Genomic DNA, 20639 nt, shown 5'->3' on the forward strand with positions numbered 1-20639 from the left:
ATTTAAAAAATATTATTAATAGCAAGAAGAAAAATATTTAATATAATAATAGTATTAAATTCAGTTAGTAAATAAATAATAATAATAACAACAACAATGATAATAGCTATTTAATAACACAATAATGTTATTATTAATATTTTATGTTTAATTCAGTAGTTGGAACAAAAAAAAATTATTATAAAAGATAAAAAAAATAGATATTTATGTATACAAGTGTAATATTAAAGGTCAGGTGCAATGCATTGTGGGAGACAGTGTTCCACACAGAAATAAAGGTACAGGAGCTGTCACTGGGGCAGTAGCTTTTCAAAAGGTACATATTTGTACCTGAAGGGGCCCTAATGGTACCTCAAAGGTACTTTTTAGGTACATTTGGGCACTAAAATGCACCTTTGAGGTACCACTGTGGACTCTTTGGGTACAAATATGTACATTTTGAAAAGGTACTGCTCCAGTGACAGCTCCTGTACCTTTATTTCTGAGAGTGTGGTTGAACATTTTAGACTCTTCACAATTTATTAGTGTGCAATTTAGTTGTTCTTTACGTTCATAAAATTTTCCGTATGCTGTGCATGTATGAGTATGAGTAGCATATCATTGCAAACACAATCTGTGTTGGACAGGTGTTGAGAATTAAACACTTAAACAAATGCGTTTGGTTTGTCCAGTGTAATTGTGATGTCCATGTCAAATACACAAATTAATTAAAATACATTTATGCTCTATTTTTTTCCCTCCAGCTACAGGATGCCAGAGGTGACTCTACTGGCGCAGATGAAGGTGCAATCGCTGCAGGTGAGCAATTCATGCCATGTTTTGACGTTACATTTGCAGTAAGAATTGAAATTCACAGAGAATGTAAAGCAAGGTCAGTTTATTTCTGTAGCACATTTCATACACAGTGACAATTCAAAGTGCATTACATAAACAAGAATAAAAAAGAAAATAAAAAAACAGATAATAAAATTATTAAAACAGATTAAAATGTGTTAAAACAGGTTATAAAAGAACGAAAAAGAAGAGAAAGACATAATAGTGTGATCTGTGGGACGTAGCACAGTGCTCATTCAGTAAAGGCACAGCTAAACAGATGTGCTTTCAGTCTTGATGTGAATGTGCCTAATGTTGGAGCACATCTGATCATTTCTGAAAGCTGATTCCAGCAGTAGGGGGCGCTGTTAGTAGCTAAAGGCTGATTCACCCTGCTTTGACTGAACTCTTGGGATTTCTAGTCTATGTGATCCTAAAGATCTGAGTGATCTGTTAGGTTTGTGTTCAGTGAGCATATCTGTAATGTATTGAGGTCCTGGGTCATTTAGATGTATAAGAATGTAAGAGACTGTAAGAATGTATAACAGAATATTAAAACCTAAAAAAATCAAACACAGATCAAGAATATTCATTCATTCAGTTTCCTTCAATATAGGCAAGGCAAGGCAAGTTTATTTCTATAGCATATTTCATACACAGTGGCAATTTAAAGTGCTTTACATAAACAGGAATAAAAGAAACAAGTATAAGAGAAATAAAAACAAATAATAAAAATGGTTAAAAAAATAAAATAAATAAGCATAAAAACAGATCAAATGTGTTATAAAAGAATGAAAAAGAAGACAAAAACATAATAGTGTGAACTGTCGGACGTAGCACAGTGCTCATTCAGTAAAGGCACAGCTAAACAGATGTGTTTTCAGTCTTGATGTGAATGTGCCTAATTTTGGAGCACATCTGATCATTTCTGGAAGCTGATTCCAGCAGCAGGGGGCGCTGTTAGTAGCTGAAAGCCGATTCACCCTGCTTTGACTGAACTCTTGGAATTTCTAGTTTATTTGATCCTAATGATCTGAGTGATCTGTTAGATTTGTATTCAGTGAGCATATCTGTAATGTATTGAGGTCCAATATAGTCCCTAATTTTTCAGAGGTTCCCACAGCGGAATGAACCGCCAACTATGCCAGCATATGTTTTACGCGGGGGATACCCTTCCAGCCACAACCCAGTACTGGGAAACATCCACATTCACACATATTACCTATCGCGCGCATGTGTTTGGACTGTGAGGGAAACCGGAGCACCCACACCAACACAGGGAGAACATGCACACTCCACACAGACATGCCAACTGGCCCAGCCAGGACTCGAACCAGCGACCTTCTAGCTGATATGATAGATGTGATGACATTGAATGTATTTGTTTTGCTTGTTTTTTCTGTGATGTGTGTCAAGTGAACGCTGATGTTGTTGTGTGGCAAAGCCAAAAATAAATTTCCACTTGTGGACAATAAAGAAAAGTAAAGTAAAGTAGCTGTGAGGTGACAGTGTTAACCACTGAGCCACCGTGCCACAGGGTTACATATCGAAGATCGAAAATCTCTTGAGGGGTGTATTCCAGATACAAATGAATAAAAGCACCACAATTAAATTAAAATATTACATTTCTTCTCAACCACTTTCCCCATTATGAAGAACTTTTATAGAACTGTTGTCTAAAGCAGGTCGCACACCAGAAGCGCTGCTCGGTGACACGGCGTGCACATGACAGTTAAAAGTATCACACACCAGACGCGCACATTCGCATGATATTTAACATGAGACTAATCAGATGGCGCTCTGTGGCGTGGCAGGAATATGAACAGTGTCCTGAGTTGTGGCTGGGCGCCGCTGACAGCCGCCAACTTGCGGCGCCGATGTGTGTACCCTGATAGAAACCTGTGTTTAGAATTCTGAAATGCATGGCACTATGAGTCGCGTTGCCGAGCAGCGCTTCTGGTGTGTGACCCCCTTAAAGGAAAGGGTCAGTACTTCCATATCATACACCTCTTAACAATATCATGCCGTTTACCTACAGATGTTGGATCTTTCTTAAGCCTTTTCTTTTGTAATAGCCTTTTTACTCGTTGTTAGTAGTGTATAAAGGAGATATTTCGATCTGTCGCATGTCATTTATCGTGTGCAGTGGAAAGGCGGCTTTAGAAAGGGTTTTACTATTTTGGTGAAATCACTAAATGACCCAGGAGCTCAATACATTACAGATATGCTCACTGAATACAAACCTAACAGATCACTCAGATCATTAGGATCAAGTCAATTAGAAATTCCGAGAGTTCAGTTAAAGCAGGGTGAATCGGCTTTCAGCTACTAACAGCGCCCCCTACTGCTGGAATCAGCTTCCAGAAATGATCAGATGTGCTCCAACATTAGGCACATTCAAATCAAGACTGAAAACACATCTGTTTAGCTGTGCCTTTACTGAATGAGCACTGTGCTACGTCCCACAGATCGCACTATTATGTCTTTCTCTTCTTTTTCATTCTTTTATAACCTGTTTTAACACATTTTAATCTGTTTTTATTTGTTTTTAATTATTTTATTATGTTTTTTTCATTTTATTTTTTTATTCCTGTTTATGCAAAGCACTTTGAATTGCCATTGTGTATGAATTGTGATGTATAAACCTTGCCTTGCTTCGAAAACTTTATTTTTCCATGGCAAGGTTGACGTTTGTGTGGAATTGCTCAGATGTTTTACAGCAGGAGCGGGAGGAACAACGCCGCCTACTGGCTGACAGTCACAGCACGGCACTGGAGCTGCGCTGGAAACTGCAGCATGGAGAAAAGCGCTGGACTCGAGAGCGCAACGAACTTCTGGAGCGCTTTGAGAAAGAGCGGCAGGAATGGGACCGCAGCTTGCGGGACATGCACCACAAGATGGAAAAGGTACGGTGTTTTGGGGCGGGATTTAATACATATACATGCAATTAAAGTCACAATTATTAACCCTTCTGTTCAATATTAATTCTTAAATGTTTTTTCCAAGTTCTGTTTAATAATTGTTATTTTAATTAGGCAAGTTATTGTATAACTGTGGTTTGTTCTGTAGACAATCGAAAAAGGTTGCTTAAGGGGGCTAATAATTTTGACCTTTAAATGTTTTTAAAAAAATTGAAAGCTGCTTTTATTCTAGCCGAAATAAAACAAATAAGACTTTCTCCAGAAGAAAAAATATTATAGGAAATACTGTGAAAATTTCCTTTGCTCCATTAAATGTCACTTGAAAAATATTTGAAAAAGAATTAATATTTCGCAGGAGGCAGGAGTAATTTTGCTCTCAACTGTATATTAAAAACAGCAATACCAGTACTTCGTCCTTGCTGTACCACTGTTTTGTCATTTTCCTGCTGGTGTGCCATGCAAAAGTGCTTAGTATTAGAATTATTTCATGCTAACCTGCTTTTTTCCATTTTTTTTTTTGTCCGGTTGTTTAAATTCACCAAAAACATGTTGATTGGTGGTCTGCAAAACAAAAGCCTATGCTTATTGGTTGAGAGAGAACGAGTTTGAACCAATCTGGCCATGGAGGAGGGACAATGCATGTCTGCTTTGTCCTGAAAAACAAACCACGTTCGTTTTTTTTGTGAAATCAGCGTTGTCAACATGTGATGGCGTAACCACACTGATTTCGGAGCCTCAGAAGGTCCAAAAATAGGATGTGTTATTTCGATGAAAAGCTGCTCTTCTTTATGCCACTTTTTGAATCATACAGATTGGATCAGCGGATCAAAAGTTATTAAACATTTAGGAACAATACTTATTTTTTAATATAGATATAAATATAATTAAATATATAATTAATATATAAATATATAAATATAATTAAATATTTTTAATTTAATATAAATATAGATTTTTTTCCATTATTAAAAAATGCTAAAGTCAGTCAATATCATTGGCTACCCAATGAATTGTACATTTCGATTGGCTACAGAATAAACCACTGTTGTCCAATGGCTTGCCAAATGAACCTAATTTACCTAGTTAACCTAATTAACCTAGTTATGGCTTCAGACTGAAACTGGTTCTTGCTAAATGACGCAAACTTGAGCACAGAACTCACTTGAGAAGTCCTGGAAGTCATTGCGGCTGAATCAATGAGATGGGAAGTGCAGCTTTTTATATAACTATTTCAGTGGTTCCCAATGTTGGAGTCAGGAAACTTAATAGTTACATAACAACAGATAAAAAGCCATCAGCCTTTTGTTTTTTGTTTGTTTTGCGACCCCTCGGGTGATTATGTTATATTAAAGACACAGTAATAGCGTCAGATGCATTGATTTTATGGTACCAGGTTAAACTTTCTGACACCTACGGCACTCAAGTACATCAAAAATAAATACAGGTCCCAACAAGGATGGTCTCCGAGTGGCGTTCTCCAAAATTAAATGATGAATAGACTTGGGCCTATTAGTATGTGTACGCCGTTGTGTGCAAGGTGTATATGATCATAATCATCTCAGAGGATATTGGGGCTCGTGAGTCACTGCCATTGTTATTTTGGGGGTCGCAGGCTGAAAAGTTTGGGAACTCCTGATTTATTTACTATTAAAGTTCAGAGACATAACTCAGGAGTTTCCCTAAATGAGTGAAAGTAAACATTAAGATGAAAATTTGAACAAAGCATAAACATATTAAGGTGTTTATTTGCTGAAATTCATATTTAAATCTGTTTTATTTGCATTGTGCAAAGTAGATACATATAAAAAACAATAAATCATTGTATGAATTCTGTAATGTTTAAATATTTTTAAAATGCATGAAGAATACAGTGGTCCCTCGTTAAACTCAGGAGTAAATTTGGCAAGCTGAACGCATTCTGTACTGTACAGGAGACACGGCACAGAGGACACTGATTGACAATCGGCGACAGCCAATCAGGACGCAGAACACAATGCGCTGTAGTAAAAAAAAGCATGACAAATTGTACTAAAAAAATCTGCGAGACCGTGAAAGGTGAACCACGTTATGGCGAGGGACCACTGGACAGCATCTCATTTCTCATAGGACGCATTTTTTATTCTTTAACATAACAAAAGGGTCGTAAAGTTGAGTGTATTGCTTGAGTTCTTTAAAAATTTCAAAGCATTTTCCCAAAATATGTGTCAAAATCACCAAAAATCATTCCATTTGCTGAAGCACAGAGAAAGTTATGACCAAAATAAGACACCAAATCACCCCAGAGTGGATGAAAACATCTCCAACAGCACATAAACGTTAATACATCACAAACATTACTCCATGTTTTCTAAGACTCATTTTCACAATAATGTATGTGTGTGAATGAGTGTGTACGGGTTTTTCCCAGTAATGGGTTGCAGCTGGAAGGGCATCCGCTGTGTAAAACATATACTGGATAAGTTGGCGGTTCACTCCACTGTGGCGACCCCAGATTAATCAAGGGACTAAGCCGAAAAGAAAATGAATGAATGACTTTTGACAATAATCACAAAACAACCTACGACATGTCTCTCAATAGCAACATTCATACACTTACACCAAAACAAATGGATCTGGATTTGTAATAAATGGAGTGATTGAACCGAATATAAACCACATTACTAATATTAACTGGTAAATAGATTATATTATCTGAATGACTTGTATAACAAAATCTCAAGATGCCTCATTGCAAACATACATACACCACAACAAAAGGCATTATGAGGCCTTATAGAGTATAAAATACTCTGGTACTGATCAAAAATCAATAATACAAACAGGATATTGCCAATGCACATGTGAAAAACATGGTATTGCCTTTGTGCATGTTCAAAACAAAAGAAAAAATATGAATTATAATCTTGCAAGTAACTTGGCGGGAACAGTCTTGACATGAATGCGAGTCCTTTTTCCGCATTCTTAGAATTGAGAAACAGCCCTAGAGTCTAGTAGTTGAACACCTTGACTAGTTGGATCAGCTGCGTTTGATTAAGATTGGATCAAAACTATGCAGAGCTGTGGCCCTCCAGGAATTAAGTTTGAAACGTATGCTTTAGTAGGTGCTTGCTTATGCAGAGAGAGTAGGAAGCTCACAACATCTGCTCTCTTTCATCCCAGATGCAGAAAGATGCTCTTCAGTCAGATGAGGGCGCAGCACATGTCTTCTCCCCTCAGGAAAGCCCTTGTAAGGCTCCCAGATCTCCACGTTCCCCCTGCACCGCAGCACACACTCGCTCACACTCGGACTCGGAGGCCACACTGGAGGAGAAGGGAGCGGTGGGAAGACCCAGGCCCTGTGAGGGACCCCGGCCCCCAGAGAGCCTGTTCCTGGACGCCCTCTCCCTGGACACCCTTAGCGAAGCGGAGGTTCCCCCTCCATCACGGCTGGAGAGCGAAAAAAGGTTCCCCCACCTGAAGGAAGTAAGAGACCGAGTAAGACATGAGTTCACACTGCACGATGAGGCCCATTTCATGTCATGCATCGGGGTTGCCCTTGTGAGGTCGACTTATGATGTTGACCACCAAAAATGCATGATCCATCTTCTGACTCCTTTGCTGGATTTACTCCTGTAAAAGAGTTCTACATGCAACTCGCCACTGTTATGATTGGCTAACATCTTTGCAAGTGGAATGAGTAAGAATTATTGCAGTTTGACTGAATGGCAAAACAATCTGCATTCAAAAGTGATGCGCTAAATCTCAAGACAGACCAACACTACTTTCTGTTTTAATATAAACTGTAAAAAGAGATTATTTGGTAACACTTTATAATAACTATCATTTATTAAGCATTAGCATCTAGTGCAGGGGTTCCCAAACTTTTCAGCCCGGGACCCCTAAAATAAAAATGCCAGTGACTCGCGACCCCCAAATTCCTCTGAGGTGGTTATAAATATGCAAACGTTGCTCATACAATAGGCCTATATAAACATGAGCATAATGACAACACAAAAAAGTGCAACAGTCTAACAACCACAGCATTTTTATAGTCATTTATTCATTGAATTTAGTAGCAACCTCAACCATAGAGACTGCACAGGTCTATTCTTTTGCAAGGCAAGGCAAGGCAAGGCAAGTTTATTTATATAGCACATTTCATACACAGTGGCAATTCAAAGTGCTTTACATAAACAGGAATAAAAGAAACAAGTATAAGAAAAATAAAAACAAATAATAAGAATGGTAAAAAAATAAATAATAAAATAAAATAAATAAGCATAAAAACAGATAAAATGTGTTTTAAAAGAATGAGAAAAACCTAATAGTGCGATCTGTGGGACGTAGCACAGTGCTCATTCAGTAAAGGCACAGCTAAACAGATGTGTTTTCAGCCTTGATGTGAATGTGCCTAATGTTGGAGCACATCTGATCATTTCTGGAAGCTGATTCCAGCAGCAGGGGGCGCTGTTAGTAGCTGAAGGCTGATTCACCCTGCTTTGACTGAACTCTTGGAATTTCTAGTTTATTTGATCCTAATGATCTGAGTGATCTGTTAGGTTTGTATTCAGTGAGCATATCTGTAATGTATTGAGGTCCTAGGCCATTTAGTGATTTATAGACCAGTAATAATACTTTAAACTCAATTCTGAATGTAACTGGGAGCCAGTGTAAAGACCTGAGGACAGGTGTGATGTGCTCTGATTTCCTGGTTCTGGTCAGAATTCTGGCCGCAGCATTCTGGATGAGCTGCAACTGTCTGACTGTCTTTTTGGGAAGGCCAGTGAGGAGGCCGTTACAGTAATCCACCCTGCTGCTGATAAAAACATGAACAAGTTTCTCTAAGTCTTCACTGGAAACAAAGCATCTAATTCTTGCAATGTTTTTGAGATGATAGTATGCTGATTTACTAACTGCTTTGATATGACTATTGAAACTCAGATCTGACTCCAGAGTCACACCAAGATTCTTGACCTTATGTTTTGTTGTTTGACCCTTAATACCAAGGTACGCATTCACCTTGAGAACCTCATCTCTGTTCCCAAACGCAATGACTTCAGTTTTCTCTTTGTTTAACTGAAGAAAGTTTTGGCACATCCAACTGTTAATTTCATCAATGCATTGGCATAGGGTGTCAATGGGGCTGTAGTCATTAGGCAGTAAGGCTAGGTAAATCTGAGTGTCATCAGCATAGCTGTGGTAGGAGATTTGGTTCTTTCTCATTATTCACTTTCTCATTATATATTATTCTTTAGTTAATTTTTGAGGCCACTCAGAGATCATCCTCAATGTTCAGTTGTGGCCTGCATTCATTTTTATTGTATTTAATTGCCATAAACGTGTCAGAAAGTTTACCCTGGTGCTGCTACAGCTGATGCTATTGCTGTGTTGTTAATCTAACGTACACACACCAATACTATGATAAAATAACTTAAAGGCTGGTGGCTTTTATTTGTATGTTGTTCTTTTTTCTATTAAAAACTACTAATTTTTATCTTCTGTGGGTTATGGCTAAAACATTGTAATTCTAATAGTTTAATCAAATTTATTTGACTTTTTGGAAATCACCAAGCGACATCCACTTTGGGAACCACTGATGTAGTGAAATTATAATTTGTTAAGCATTAACTCTACATTAATAAACGTTAGTAAGCAGTTTATAACTGCAGCTACAAATGCTGTATTCTTGACTGATAGGCTCACACGGAATCTGTGTGTGCAGAATTCCACAGATTTTTAGCCTATTGGTAATTCTGTTTATTTACTTGAGTAAATGTGTGTAAATCTATATTTATTCAGTTTTTAAATTGATTACAGTAATATTATTGACTAATATGAAAATGTTCATCTGATTTATGTACAGTGCAGTTTGTACAGTAATATTTTCTGTCTTTTAGTAGAGATATTATATGAGAGACTTGCTTTGTTTACCAAATAAAGTGAATCTAACTGGATTTGTATTTTAAACATTTAAATACAAGTTTAAAAGATATTCATTTTTATTTCACATATTAAGGTTTTAGTTATGATACTCCCAAAAATAATTTCGCAGAAATCTGCAAATTTTTACCAAAATTTTCCACAGAAATAGCAAAAAATGTCCGCAGATTTTTAGTTATTTAGTTATTTTGTATGTTAATAATTGCTTTATTAACTCAACTTCATGCAGTTTTGTGACCTAATCTAAAGTGAGGACTATTTATGCTTTAAACATCCCTAATAAATGACAATTAAAGGCTCAGTATTAAATGAACAATAAATCTTTGCAATCTTATCTAAAAAGTAAAATTACTGTAAAGTTTAAACATTTCTATATAACAGGAGTGTCAAAATGCAAGATAAAATTAGAAAAAACAATAACAATATAATAACTTATCAGTATATTATTATACAACATTACAATGTTATTTAGCGATGTTTAAAGCTACAGTAATTTTATTTTAGTTAAGATTGCAAAGATTTATTGTTCATTTGATGCAGTTTCATTTGTGTATTTTCAAATAAATAGAAATTAATAAAGTTGTTTAACTTCTTTTTTTCATGTTTAGAATATAACTGAGCCTTAAATTGTCATTTATAAGAGATTTATAAAGCATAAAAAGTCCTCACTTTAGATTAGGTCACAAAACTGGATGAAGCTGAGTTAATAAAGCATTTATTAACATACAAAATAATGATTAGTATATGCCTGAATAATAAGAATTATAAATCTTAATTTGAATAGTTTATTAATCGTTTACTGACTCATTAATTACTGAATGATCTTACAAAGCAACTAAATATGCTTAAATAACTGGTTTGTAAATAATGCGATACTTCATTTAGTAATGAAAACTCAATCAGAATCAGAATCAGAAAGAGCTTTATTGCCAGGTATGTTCACACATAGGAGGAATTTGTTTTGGTGACAGAGCTTCTACAGTGCAACAGGATAACAGAGACAGGACAAAAAAACGATAATAAATATATTAAAAAATATATAGAAGTAAGTAGTGAGTGCAAATATACAGATTGACAAGTGTATGTAGATGTTTATTACTATATACAACGTTATATGTGCAGCTGTTATGTGCAAATTGGCATGTAAAGTGTGTTGTTAAATAAGTGTATATGTGTATAAAAGTGTATAGCAAGTAGTGATGTTGGTTCCACAATTATTATCATCAAGTGTTCATGAGATGGATTGCCTGAGGGAAGAAACTGTTTCTGTGTCGGGCTGTTCTGGTGCGCAGTGCTCTGTAGCGTCGACCAGAAGGTAAAAGTTCAAAGAGGCAGTGTGCTGGGTGTGAGGGGTCCAGAGTGATTTTGGCAGCCCTTCTGCTCGCTCTGGACAAGTACAGTTCTTGGGGAGTAGGAAGGGTTGTACCAGTGATTCGCTCAGCAGTCCGAACTATTCGACGTATTCGACAGTCACAAAGTATGAAAGTACAATTATTAAGCACATTATAAACATGATTATAAGTCAAGAATAGAGCATTTGTAGCTGCAGTTATAAACTACTTACTAATGTCTGTTAATGTAGAGTTAATGCTCTACAGATAATGAATTCACTAGATGCTACTACTTAATAAATGGTTCATAGTGTGTAGTTATTATAAAGTGTTACCGATTATTTGACTTTTCTTTTTTTTAAAGTGAGTAAACCCATTGCCTTCTAATTAAGTAAATGAACTATGTGCTTAATTCTAAAATTAAGTTTAGTCAACTTACTGTAACAGTTTCAATGGCTAAACTCACTTTTTTAAGTATAGTCAACTTGTTGAAAGCAACAGGTTTACTAACTTTTTTTTAAAGTAAAGTAACTAATTGCTTTTTACATTGTGCATCAAAACGAAAAAGAAAGATTTGAGTTCTGAAGGTTCTTAAATCAAACACTTTTATTCTATGGATTAAGAATTTGGCTTGATATCCACCTTCTAAAACCCTACTGACTGCATTAAACATGAATGTTATATACTCTATTTGTTATTTTTCCCCGATTATCATGAGACTGTTCTGTTCATTTGTATAACTGTGTTGCTGTTTCAGGCGCTGAATGAGATTTCTGAGATTGCGGATCCTGCCATTTACCCTGAAGAAGAGAAAAGTAGTGGCAGCCTACTCAGGTAGAGTATTAGCTTGAGTAGAGTTGTGCCCTAGAAGTTCTGAGAAGAAAACCTTGACATAACCTGAACAGGAATGCGACTTTCTAATGTATCTAAATAATCCTCTATTTAATTTTACGTAGCATTTTTTGATTAGTGTGTGCTTGTAGACAAGGTGAGGTACATGCCTATGATTTTCTTGCCTTTAGAGATAGCTTGGGTTTTTTCCTAAACATTTTGCTTGCTTTTATCTGCTGCTAAAGTCCTTTGGGTCCAGGTTATTGATCCAATGTCTATTTATCGTTGTCCTTTACAAAGATCTCGTCAGCATTGTTTCGGTTACTGCAAATAAGCTTCAGTGTCTTTCCTGACCGCTCCACCTTGAACCTTTATGGATCAGTCAATTTCGCCCTTGTTTGAGTGTAGGTTAGCGACTATGTTTAGACTGTGCTTTTATTGCCATTTCAGCTACTTCTTAGGGGAATTATGTATCGAAAGAAGCGGTGTTATCTCAGTAAGACAAAGATTACGTTTCTCAGCAACAGCGGACAGATTACTTAATCAGTGCATCGGTTTTGTTCTAATTGATACTTAGCCTTTAGAGCTGACTCATTAAAAGCTGTTTGCTGACTACCTATACTATATTCCCCAGATCCAGAGTCTTACAGTCCCGGTGTTTTTATTTTCTTGTTTTCAGGGTTAAACATTTCTAGAGTTCTATATTTCTTTGTTGCCCAGATAACAGGTCTGATGTTCCCAGTGTCCCATATTCCAATGGTTCTATGTCCCCCATTTCTAAGGATCTTTTTAATTTCGGTCTATATATTCTCCTCTTTTCAGGGTTCCATATTTATAGGGTTCTTTGTTCCCATGTTCCCAGTGTTCCATGTTCCTATGGTTCTATCATATGACCATATGGAATACTGAGGAAAAGAACCTAAGAAATATGGAACACTGGAAAATGATAATATACAGGGAGGGCCAATTATATGGAGACACCTTAATAAAACGGGAATGGTTGGTGATATTAACGTCCTGTTTGTGGCACATTAGTATATGTGAGGGGGCTCATGAAAGAATAATTTTACGTTACAACCAAGCACACCATTGTTATACTACACCACATATACTAATATATTTTATTAAGGTGTATCCATATAAATGGCCCACCCTGTACATCCCTGGGACTATAAGGTCTTGGGAATATCTTTGTTCCACAGTCCCCAATATCTTATAGAAATAGGGCTGTAAATTTTCCTGTTTTCAGGGTTCCATATTTTTAGGGTTCTTTGTTCCCATATACTGGGGTCCCAAATTCCCAGTGTGCATGTTCTTATGGTTGTTTTCAGGGTTTCTTATTTCTAGGTTCCTTTGTTCACCATTTACCAGGTTCTCGTGTTTATAGCATCCCATCTTCTTATGATTTTGTGTTCACCAGTTTCAAGAGTTCCATGCTTTCCGCTTAAAAGAATTAGGGAAACACATGGTACACCCTAGTAACATAGAGACACAAAGAGTGTTCTAATGATTTATTTTGTTTGGGAACATTTCTTTCCATTTCTAGTATGGTGTAATGATTTTCATCAAGCTAAGTAAAAAGGTGCTGAACCAGAGTCAAGAGTAGTGTCAGATATAAGTAACCCTAATTGAACTTTTCATCTCTTTTTACTTTTGCAGGGCGAAGTCAGTTTGCTCCATGAGCGACTTCCAACGTTTAATGGACAGCTCTCCCTTTCTACCAGACAAGAGCAAGTCTGGTGAGCATGGGCGGGATGATGTGACTCCTCCCCTTTCTCCAGATGACCTCAAATACATTGAGGAGTTTAATAGTAAGGGTTGGGATCTGCCCACCACCTCTCTAGCCACTTGCCCCATTCCTGGACCAGTAATCCCCTCTCCAGTGATTGAGGCCTGGGCAGAGAGAGCAGAATCCCGAAGGGCAGAGTCTACTTCAGAAGCATTCCAGCCAGCCTCTTGGTTCCTGACCACCAGCGCTACCTTGACCACCAACACCATGAGTAGCCCTGAGTACTGCCAAAAGGTCCCAGTCAGGGCAGCTCAGGGGAGCGACCAGTTTGGGGTGCATGTTCTTCACAGTCCGTCTCGAGGGGAACGGTCAGCTCCAAGTCCCTCTGAGCAGGAATACATGTTCTCCAAAGTGACCAAAGTAAATGCAGGGGAGGTGGTAGGAGGTGCAGAAGAGGTTTTTGGAGGAAGGTGGCCATGTGAGCTTGGGAGTCATTTGGAGCCAGGACTTAGGCCTGGAGAGCGTCCCTCAATTTGTGCGGCAGTCGGCTATACCTCATCATTAGAGCTGGAGCTGTCACGCAATCTGAGCGATGATATGAAAGAAAAAGCATATTCCGCCCGCAATGCAATCCGATCATCTTCTACCACTGGATCCAGCCCTCCAGAAAGGCAGCTACGGGATATGGCGTGCCAGACGAATGGTCTGACATCACGTGGAACACAGACTACCCAGACTATCAGTGTGGGACTGCAAACGGAGGCTCTTCGCACCCTCACAAGCAGCCCTCATCGCTGTCTCACCCCAAAAGGAGGAGGCTCCACTCCCATCTCATCCCCTTCACGTAGCCTAAGAAAGATGCAGTACTCTCCAGTTGTCCAGGCCAAGTTTGAACGCCCATGCTGTTCTCCAAAATACGGCTCACCCAAGCTTCAAAGGAAACCTTCTAATGCTAGTAAAACAGAACAGCCCGTCAACCAAACCCGTGCTCCCACCCCAACAACTCCTGTCCAGCAACAAAAAGGCAATAACGAATCCGCTTGGGCTCGTTCTACGACCACCAGAGATAGTCCCGTTCACACCACCATCAATGACGGCCTCTCCAGCCTCTTCAACATCATCGACCACACGCCCATCGCTTACGACCCCATGCAGAAGTTCAACAAGTCCCCAAGCCGCTCTCGTCCCACCGAATCAGGGCCAGCAGAGCCCAAATCTCCCAGTGTTTGTGCTGCACAGGGGCCTTTGAGGAACTCTCGGGGCCGGTCCCCAAGCCCTGTGCAGCTGATTGTAGAGACGCAGGGCGAGAAAACTCCAGAGGTCATTAGCATCAGACAGGACCTGTCTGCTCCTCCGGGCTACACGCTAGCAGAGAACGCAGCACGGATATTGAATAAGAAACTACTGGAGCAGAGCTTCAGGGAGGAAAGGAGGCTTTCTGCTTCATCCGCAGCTGTCCCGAACAGAACCGGAGACTCAGAGAAACCAGGATGTCTTGAGGTAACTGAGAGCTTGATTTCTTTCTCATATTTCTCAGAGGTTGCTCTTTTGTAGCTCAGGAGATCTGATATCACAAATGACCTTAATTACTTTCCTAAACAAGTTCCTGTGCCTGGCTGCAAAAAGCACCTTAAGTTTTACACTTAAGTATGACCCTTAAGAGGTAATTGTCCCTTACTTAAGAGATTAATTTAAGGGTTAATATAATCTCTTAAAATGTTATCTTTAGGTAAGGGAAACCAATAAATGTTTCATGACATCAGTGGAGATTGTTGCCGTGGACATTCTACTCATATTTTAACCCAGTAGCAGTTTTACACAAAACTCTGTCCACTAGACACAAACAGCAATAAAGACTCGTCGTAGCTCATCATAATCAGTGATTTTATTGTGTGTGTGAGACGCTACGTAGGTTTGAATGTTGCTGTCCACAATAGACACAACAAAGACGACGTCGCTTGCGTCACTTTATAGTTATATTAATAGTTATAGCAATCTTGTTGATTGCATGACAATCAAATCCATATTCTAGCAACTATTTTTCATCCGAATTTGTGTTTGTGAAACTCTTATGCTGCGTTCAGACCAGATGTGGCACGTGCGAATAAATCACGATATTCGTGTGTCAAATTCCCTTCACAATAGATGCTGATTCGTGTCATGGGCAGGGCTTCTGTCGGCCCGGTCATTCTAGCTTCATTGTTAAATGGCTAACATGGATTTTATTGAGAGACTAGCTGTGTTTATATGCTTTAGGAAGGCTGAAAAACAGAGTAGATTCGTTCGGCGCCTTGTCTGAGTCTACTAGATCCTTTCAGAGGTGCATCCAGCTCTGTGAGTTCATTAACTCCTCCAGAAACTATACATGGATGATGGAGGTTTTCAGCGGTGCTTCTGACTGAACTGAGCCCAGTTTGATTAGCTATTGTTGGTGTTGGCAAGAGGATTTCCCCTCGGGACACCAACAACAGGCGTTACATCATAATCACACCCCTACAAGAGAAAGCTCCTGATTGGTTAACGTGGTGCAAATGTCTGCTGAACTTCAGATTTTCCAATTTGAGCGATACACGAGTCAAACGCACAAATCGCTCAACTTGCGCCACTTCATTTGCGCGAATCTCTTTATTCATGTCGCCTTGTTCGCGCGAATCTTGCCGCAGGATGTCTTTTCACGTCTTTGAACTAACTTAAAATGTAAATTGCTCACGCTGGTGAGAACGCTGCATTAAGGTAGAGTTTTCACAACCTTAATTTGTACTAATGGAAATGACAGTTGCTAGTAAAATGCTTCTAATGCTAGTAAAACAGAACAGCCCATCAACCAAACCCGTGCTCCCACCCCAACAACTCCTGTCCAGCAACAAAAAGGCAATAACGAATCCGCTTGGGCTCGTTCTACGACAACCAGAGATAGTCCCGTTCACACCACCATCAATGACGGCCTCTCCAGCCACTTCAACATTATCGACCACACGCCCATCGCCTACGACCCAATGCAGAAATTCAACAAGTCCCCAAGCCGCTCTCGTCCCACGGAATCAGGGCCAGCAGAGCCCAAATCTCCCAGTGTTTGTGCTGCACAGGGGCCTTTGGGGGCCGGTCCCCAAGCCCTGTGCAGCTGATTGTAGAGACGCAGGGCGAGAAAACTCCAGAGATCATTAGCATCAGACAGGACCTGTCCGCTCCTCCGGAACGTAGCATTAAGGTAGAGTTTTCACAACCTTGCTTTGTACTAATGGAAAGGACAGTTAAGGGGCTTCATGCAACACTTTGCAGTTTTTAAGGGTTACTTAAGAGAAAATTAAACATTTAAGAGAAATTCTAGATGTTTAATAACGTTTCACTTAAAGAAATCCTTAAGTAACATTTAAGGGTTATTTTAATCAACACCCTTACGTTTAAGAGAAACCGAGTGATCTTAAGGGACGTTACCCTTAAGGTGTTTTTTGCAACGGTCTTATTGTGCATGTGCACAAGTTTGTCTTGTAGTATTCTCAGGAAAACCTTCAGAAGCTGAAAACACAAGCATACTTATGTAGTTTGTCTGTATTTTTCATGATAATCAATATAAATTGTTATATAATAGCTTTAAAACGTCTCATTCCCAGTTGCCAAATGCTGCCTGAGTGCAGGTCTTATACATTTGAGCTTCATGCTTTAGCGCACTGCTTTGTTGCAATGCTAACAGTAGCATAAATACATGCTGCTTACTGTTTTTTGTTTTATTTTGCGCTGGAACTAGCTTACATAACTACTTTGGGTGCTCAGTGTCCTAAATCAGCCGAAGTTTTATCCAGTGTTTGAGAGCTGCCAACTTTTATCCATTTGGTAATGTAAGATTAATCTCTTACATGAAAGCACGAGACTGCAGGCAACAGCTGGATCAGCGTTTACTGTATGTGTGCTGTCCCATGATGCCCTTTTAATGGTCAAAGACATTTACAAATATTTTAACATCATTAAAGGCAGATGGTTTGTTGTGGGCAGTGTATGTTCCTGGGATTTGCATGTCAATTGTGGTGGGTTTAGTAGACACGATTACACAATACACATCAATTAATTTTTAATTTTAGTTTTATTTTGTGTGTATGAGTTAACATGAGTAAAACTGTGTCAGAGTTTCATTGCTGTGTAGGTAAGAAGGGTGAATCTTTATATTTATATTATATTATATTATATTATATTATATTATATTATATTATATTATATTTTTATTATATTATATTATATTATATTATATTATATTATATTATATTATATTATATTATATTATATTATATTTTTATTATATTATATTATATTATATTATATTATATTATATTATATTATATTATATTATATTATATTTTTATTATATTATATTATATTATATTATATTATATTATATTATATTTATATTATATTATATTATATTATATTATATTATATTATATTATATTATATTATATTATATTATATTATATTATATTTTATTATTATATTATATTATATTATATTATATTATATTATATTATATTATATTATATTATATTATATTATATTATATTAAATTTGTTATATTATATTATACTAATGTTATATTATACTAATATTATATTAAATATATTAATTATATTACATTACATTACATTATATTATATTATATTATATTAATTATTTTATATTAATTATTTTATATTATATTATATTATATTATATTATATTATATTATATTATATTATATTATATTATATTATATTATATTATATTATATTAAATTATATTAATTATATTATATTATATTATATTATATTATATTATATTAATAATATTAAATTAATTATATTACATTATATTAATTATATTAAATTAATTATATTAATTATATTAAATTAATTATATTATATTATAATATATTAATTATATTAAATTAATTATATTATTATACTATATTAATTATATTAAATTAATTATATTATATTATATTATATTATATAAATTCTACATATAATTTTGGGGGGAAAATATAAAACTTGACGATTCATGTCGCTGTGACGACTGCAGATTAATAAAGGCTCTACGCCAAAAAGAAAATGATTGAATGAATGAATATAATTAATTTAATTAGTTTGTTTGGAACTAGTTATTATTCATTAGACTGTACTGCTTTTTTTAGAAAATGACAATTGGTTCAAATGCCAAATATATTCATTCATATCAAATGAGATTTATTGTATCAAATATTGATTTCTCATCTCTTCTCATGTTCAAACATTGGTGTTGTGTAGTCTAAATACAGGGCACCTTTTTTGTTATTTTATGTAACCAAAGAGCTTAAAATGCCAAATTTGAAAGAAATGTAATTAGTAGTTTACAATGAACCTAATCACTTTTAAGTGGAAAATTAGTTGTTTTTATTAATATTTAATATCCATTTTTGATTTTGTGCGGAGAAATGTATTCTTGATGTTGAATCAAATGTAATCAAACTGAATTGCACTTTTGGACAATATTTACAAAGTGTCATCATGATAATATATTTATGGTTTTATTTTCTTACACAAATCAATGGATAAATATGACCTTGACATATTTGGAGATTCATCAAGCTTATGATGTTTATATTTAAAGAAACACTCGTTTTTCAGCTCTCCAAGTGTTAAACAGTTGAGTTTTACTATTTTTGCATCCATTCAGCCGATCAACGGGTCTAGCGGGAGCACTTTTAGCTTAGCTTAGCATAGATCATTGAATCGGTTTAGACCATTAGCATCTCACTCAAAAATGACCAAACAGTTTCAATAACTTTTCAATTTAAAGCTTGACTCTTCTGTTGTTGCATCGTGTACTAAGACTGACAGAAAATACTATACCCTTCTTCCTAGCCATACCGACCTGTAGATATTTACACTAGATGTCGCGTAGGCTATTGTTGTCTATTGGAAGGAATGCATCAATAGAGCTGCCATCTTGGTACAGGGTAGCGTTCTTTCGAAATGTACGTGGGACCAAGATGCAATGGCAGACTGGCCATCTGGAGCCATATATATACAAATATATACATATATATACATACACACAGGGTGGGGCATTTATTTGGATGCACCTTAATAAAATGGGAATGGTTGGTGATATTAATGTCCTGTTTGTGGCACATTAGTATATCTGAGGGGGCTTGTAAATAACTCTATGTTTTTTTCTTGTGAAATTCCCAATAAGTTTATTAAGTTGTATCCATATAAATGGCCCACCCCATATATATATATATATATATATATATATATATATATATAAATACACACACATCTGATTTTCTAATCTATATGTCCTGAAACACGCCCCCTTTCCCTTCTAAGTTACGGAGGGAGTGATTCGTGTGAACCATCTATATCCCTTCGTCTTAATGTGCAAAATATCCACCTTTCTGATCTAAGTAGTATACAAAAAGGTTTAATATTCAATAATTTGGGGTGGAAAGTATGCACATTGAGGCGCAGGCACTGTTATGTTATCGGGCACCCTTATAAGTTACTTTAAAAACGTTCACTTAGCCGAAAATAACGTTTCTGGCACCACCATCTTGTTGTCATAATTCGTTTACATTTTTGCTGGATTTTTTCAACTATATTAGTATAAGACTTGTATTTAGTTGGTGCTACTTTGCCTTATGATCAAGGCAGTATGTGAGTGTAATATTATCAGTAACATTACATGTTAAGCATACAATTTCATAACATACATAATCATAAAAAACTAAATCTTACCTATGAAATGTTCTGCCTTTATGCTTTGTTGTCTTTGTTTGCTCGTTACTACACTCTTACACAGCGCAAAAGTCCAGCATCTCCAGATTGGCTTTGGTCTTGACTAGGTGCAGTTGAATGACTTTTGTCCTGGGAGCCCTGTACCAATATGGTGGCAGTATTGATGCATAGCAAAGTCCCTTTAAGGCAAGTCATTTCACTCGGTGGCCATCTTTAAAACACCTAGGGCATTAAAACAATGCTAGGGCATTCTGGCTGAATGGAGAAACATCAAATTATTAGAAACTTCTAGCCAAGCTTACGATTACATTACATATTTGGAATCAACGATAAAATTAAACAACAACCG

At 36.7% G+C, this 20639-nt stretch overlaps 1 protein-coding gene across 3 annotated transcripts in view; it reads left to right on the plus strand.

Annotated features, from left to right (window-relative positions):
• The window catches only part of LOC130214192 (microtubule cross-linking factor 1), a 144885-nt gene that overhangs the window by 114971 nt on the left and 9275 nt on the right, over positions 1 to 20639 (plus strand). For all 3 annotated transcript variants that reach the window (XM_056445746.1, XM_056445752.1, XM_056445760.1), the window contains 5 exons: positions 744 to 798; positions 3523 to 3719; positions 6894 to 7208; positions 11742 to 11818; positions 13475 to 15044. In XM_056445746.1, the coding sequence (XP_056301721.1) occupies positions 744 to 798; positions 3523 to 3719; positions 6894 to 7208; positions 11742 to 11818; positions 13475 to 15044 (2214 nt within the window). The remainder of the gene's footprint in view (positions 1 to 743; positions 799 to 3522; positions 3720 to 6893; positions 7209 to 11741; positions 11819 to 13474; positions 15045 to 20639) is intronic.

This window comes from Danio aesculapii, chromosome 2 (assembly GCF_903798145.1).
Source record: "Danio aesculapii chromosome 2, fDanAes4.1, whole genome shotgun sequence".
NCBI lineage: Eukaryota > Metazoa > Chordata > Actinopteri > Cypriniformes > Danionidae > Danio > Danio aesculapii.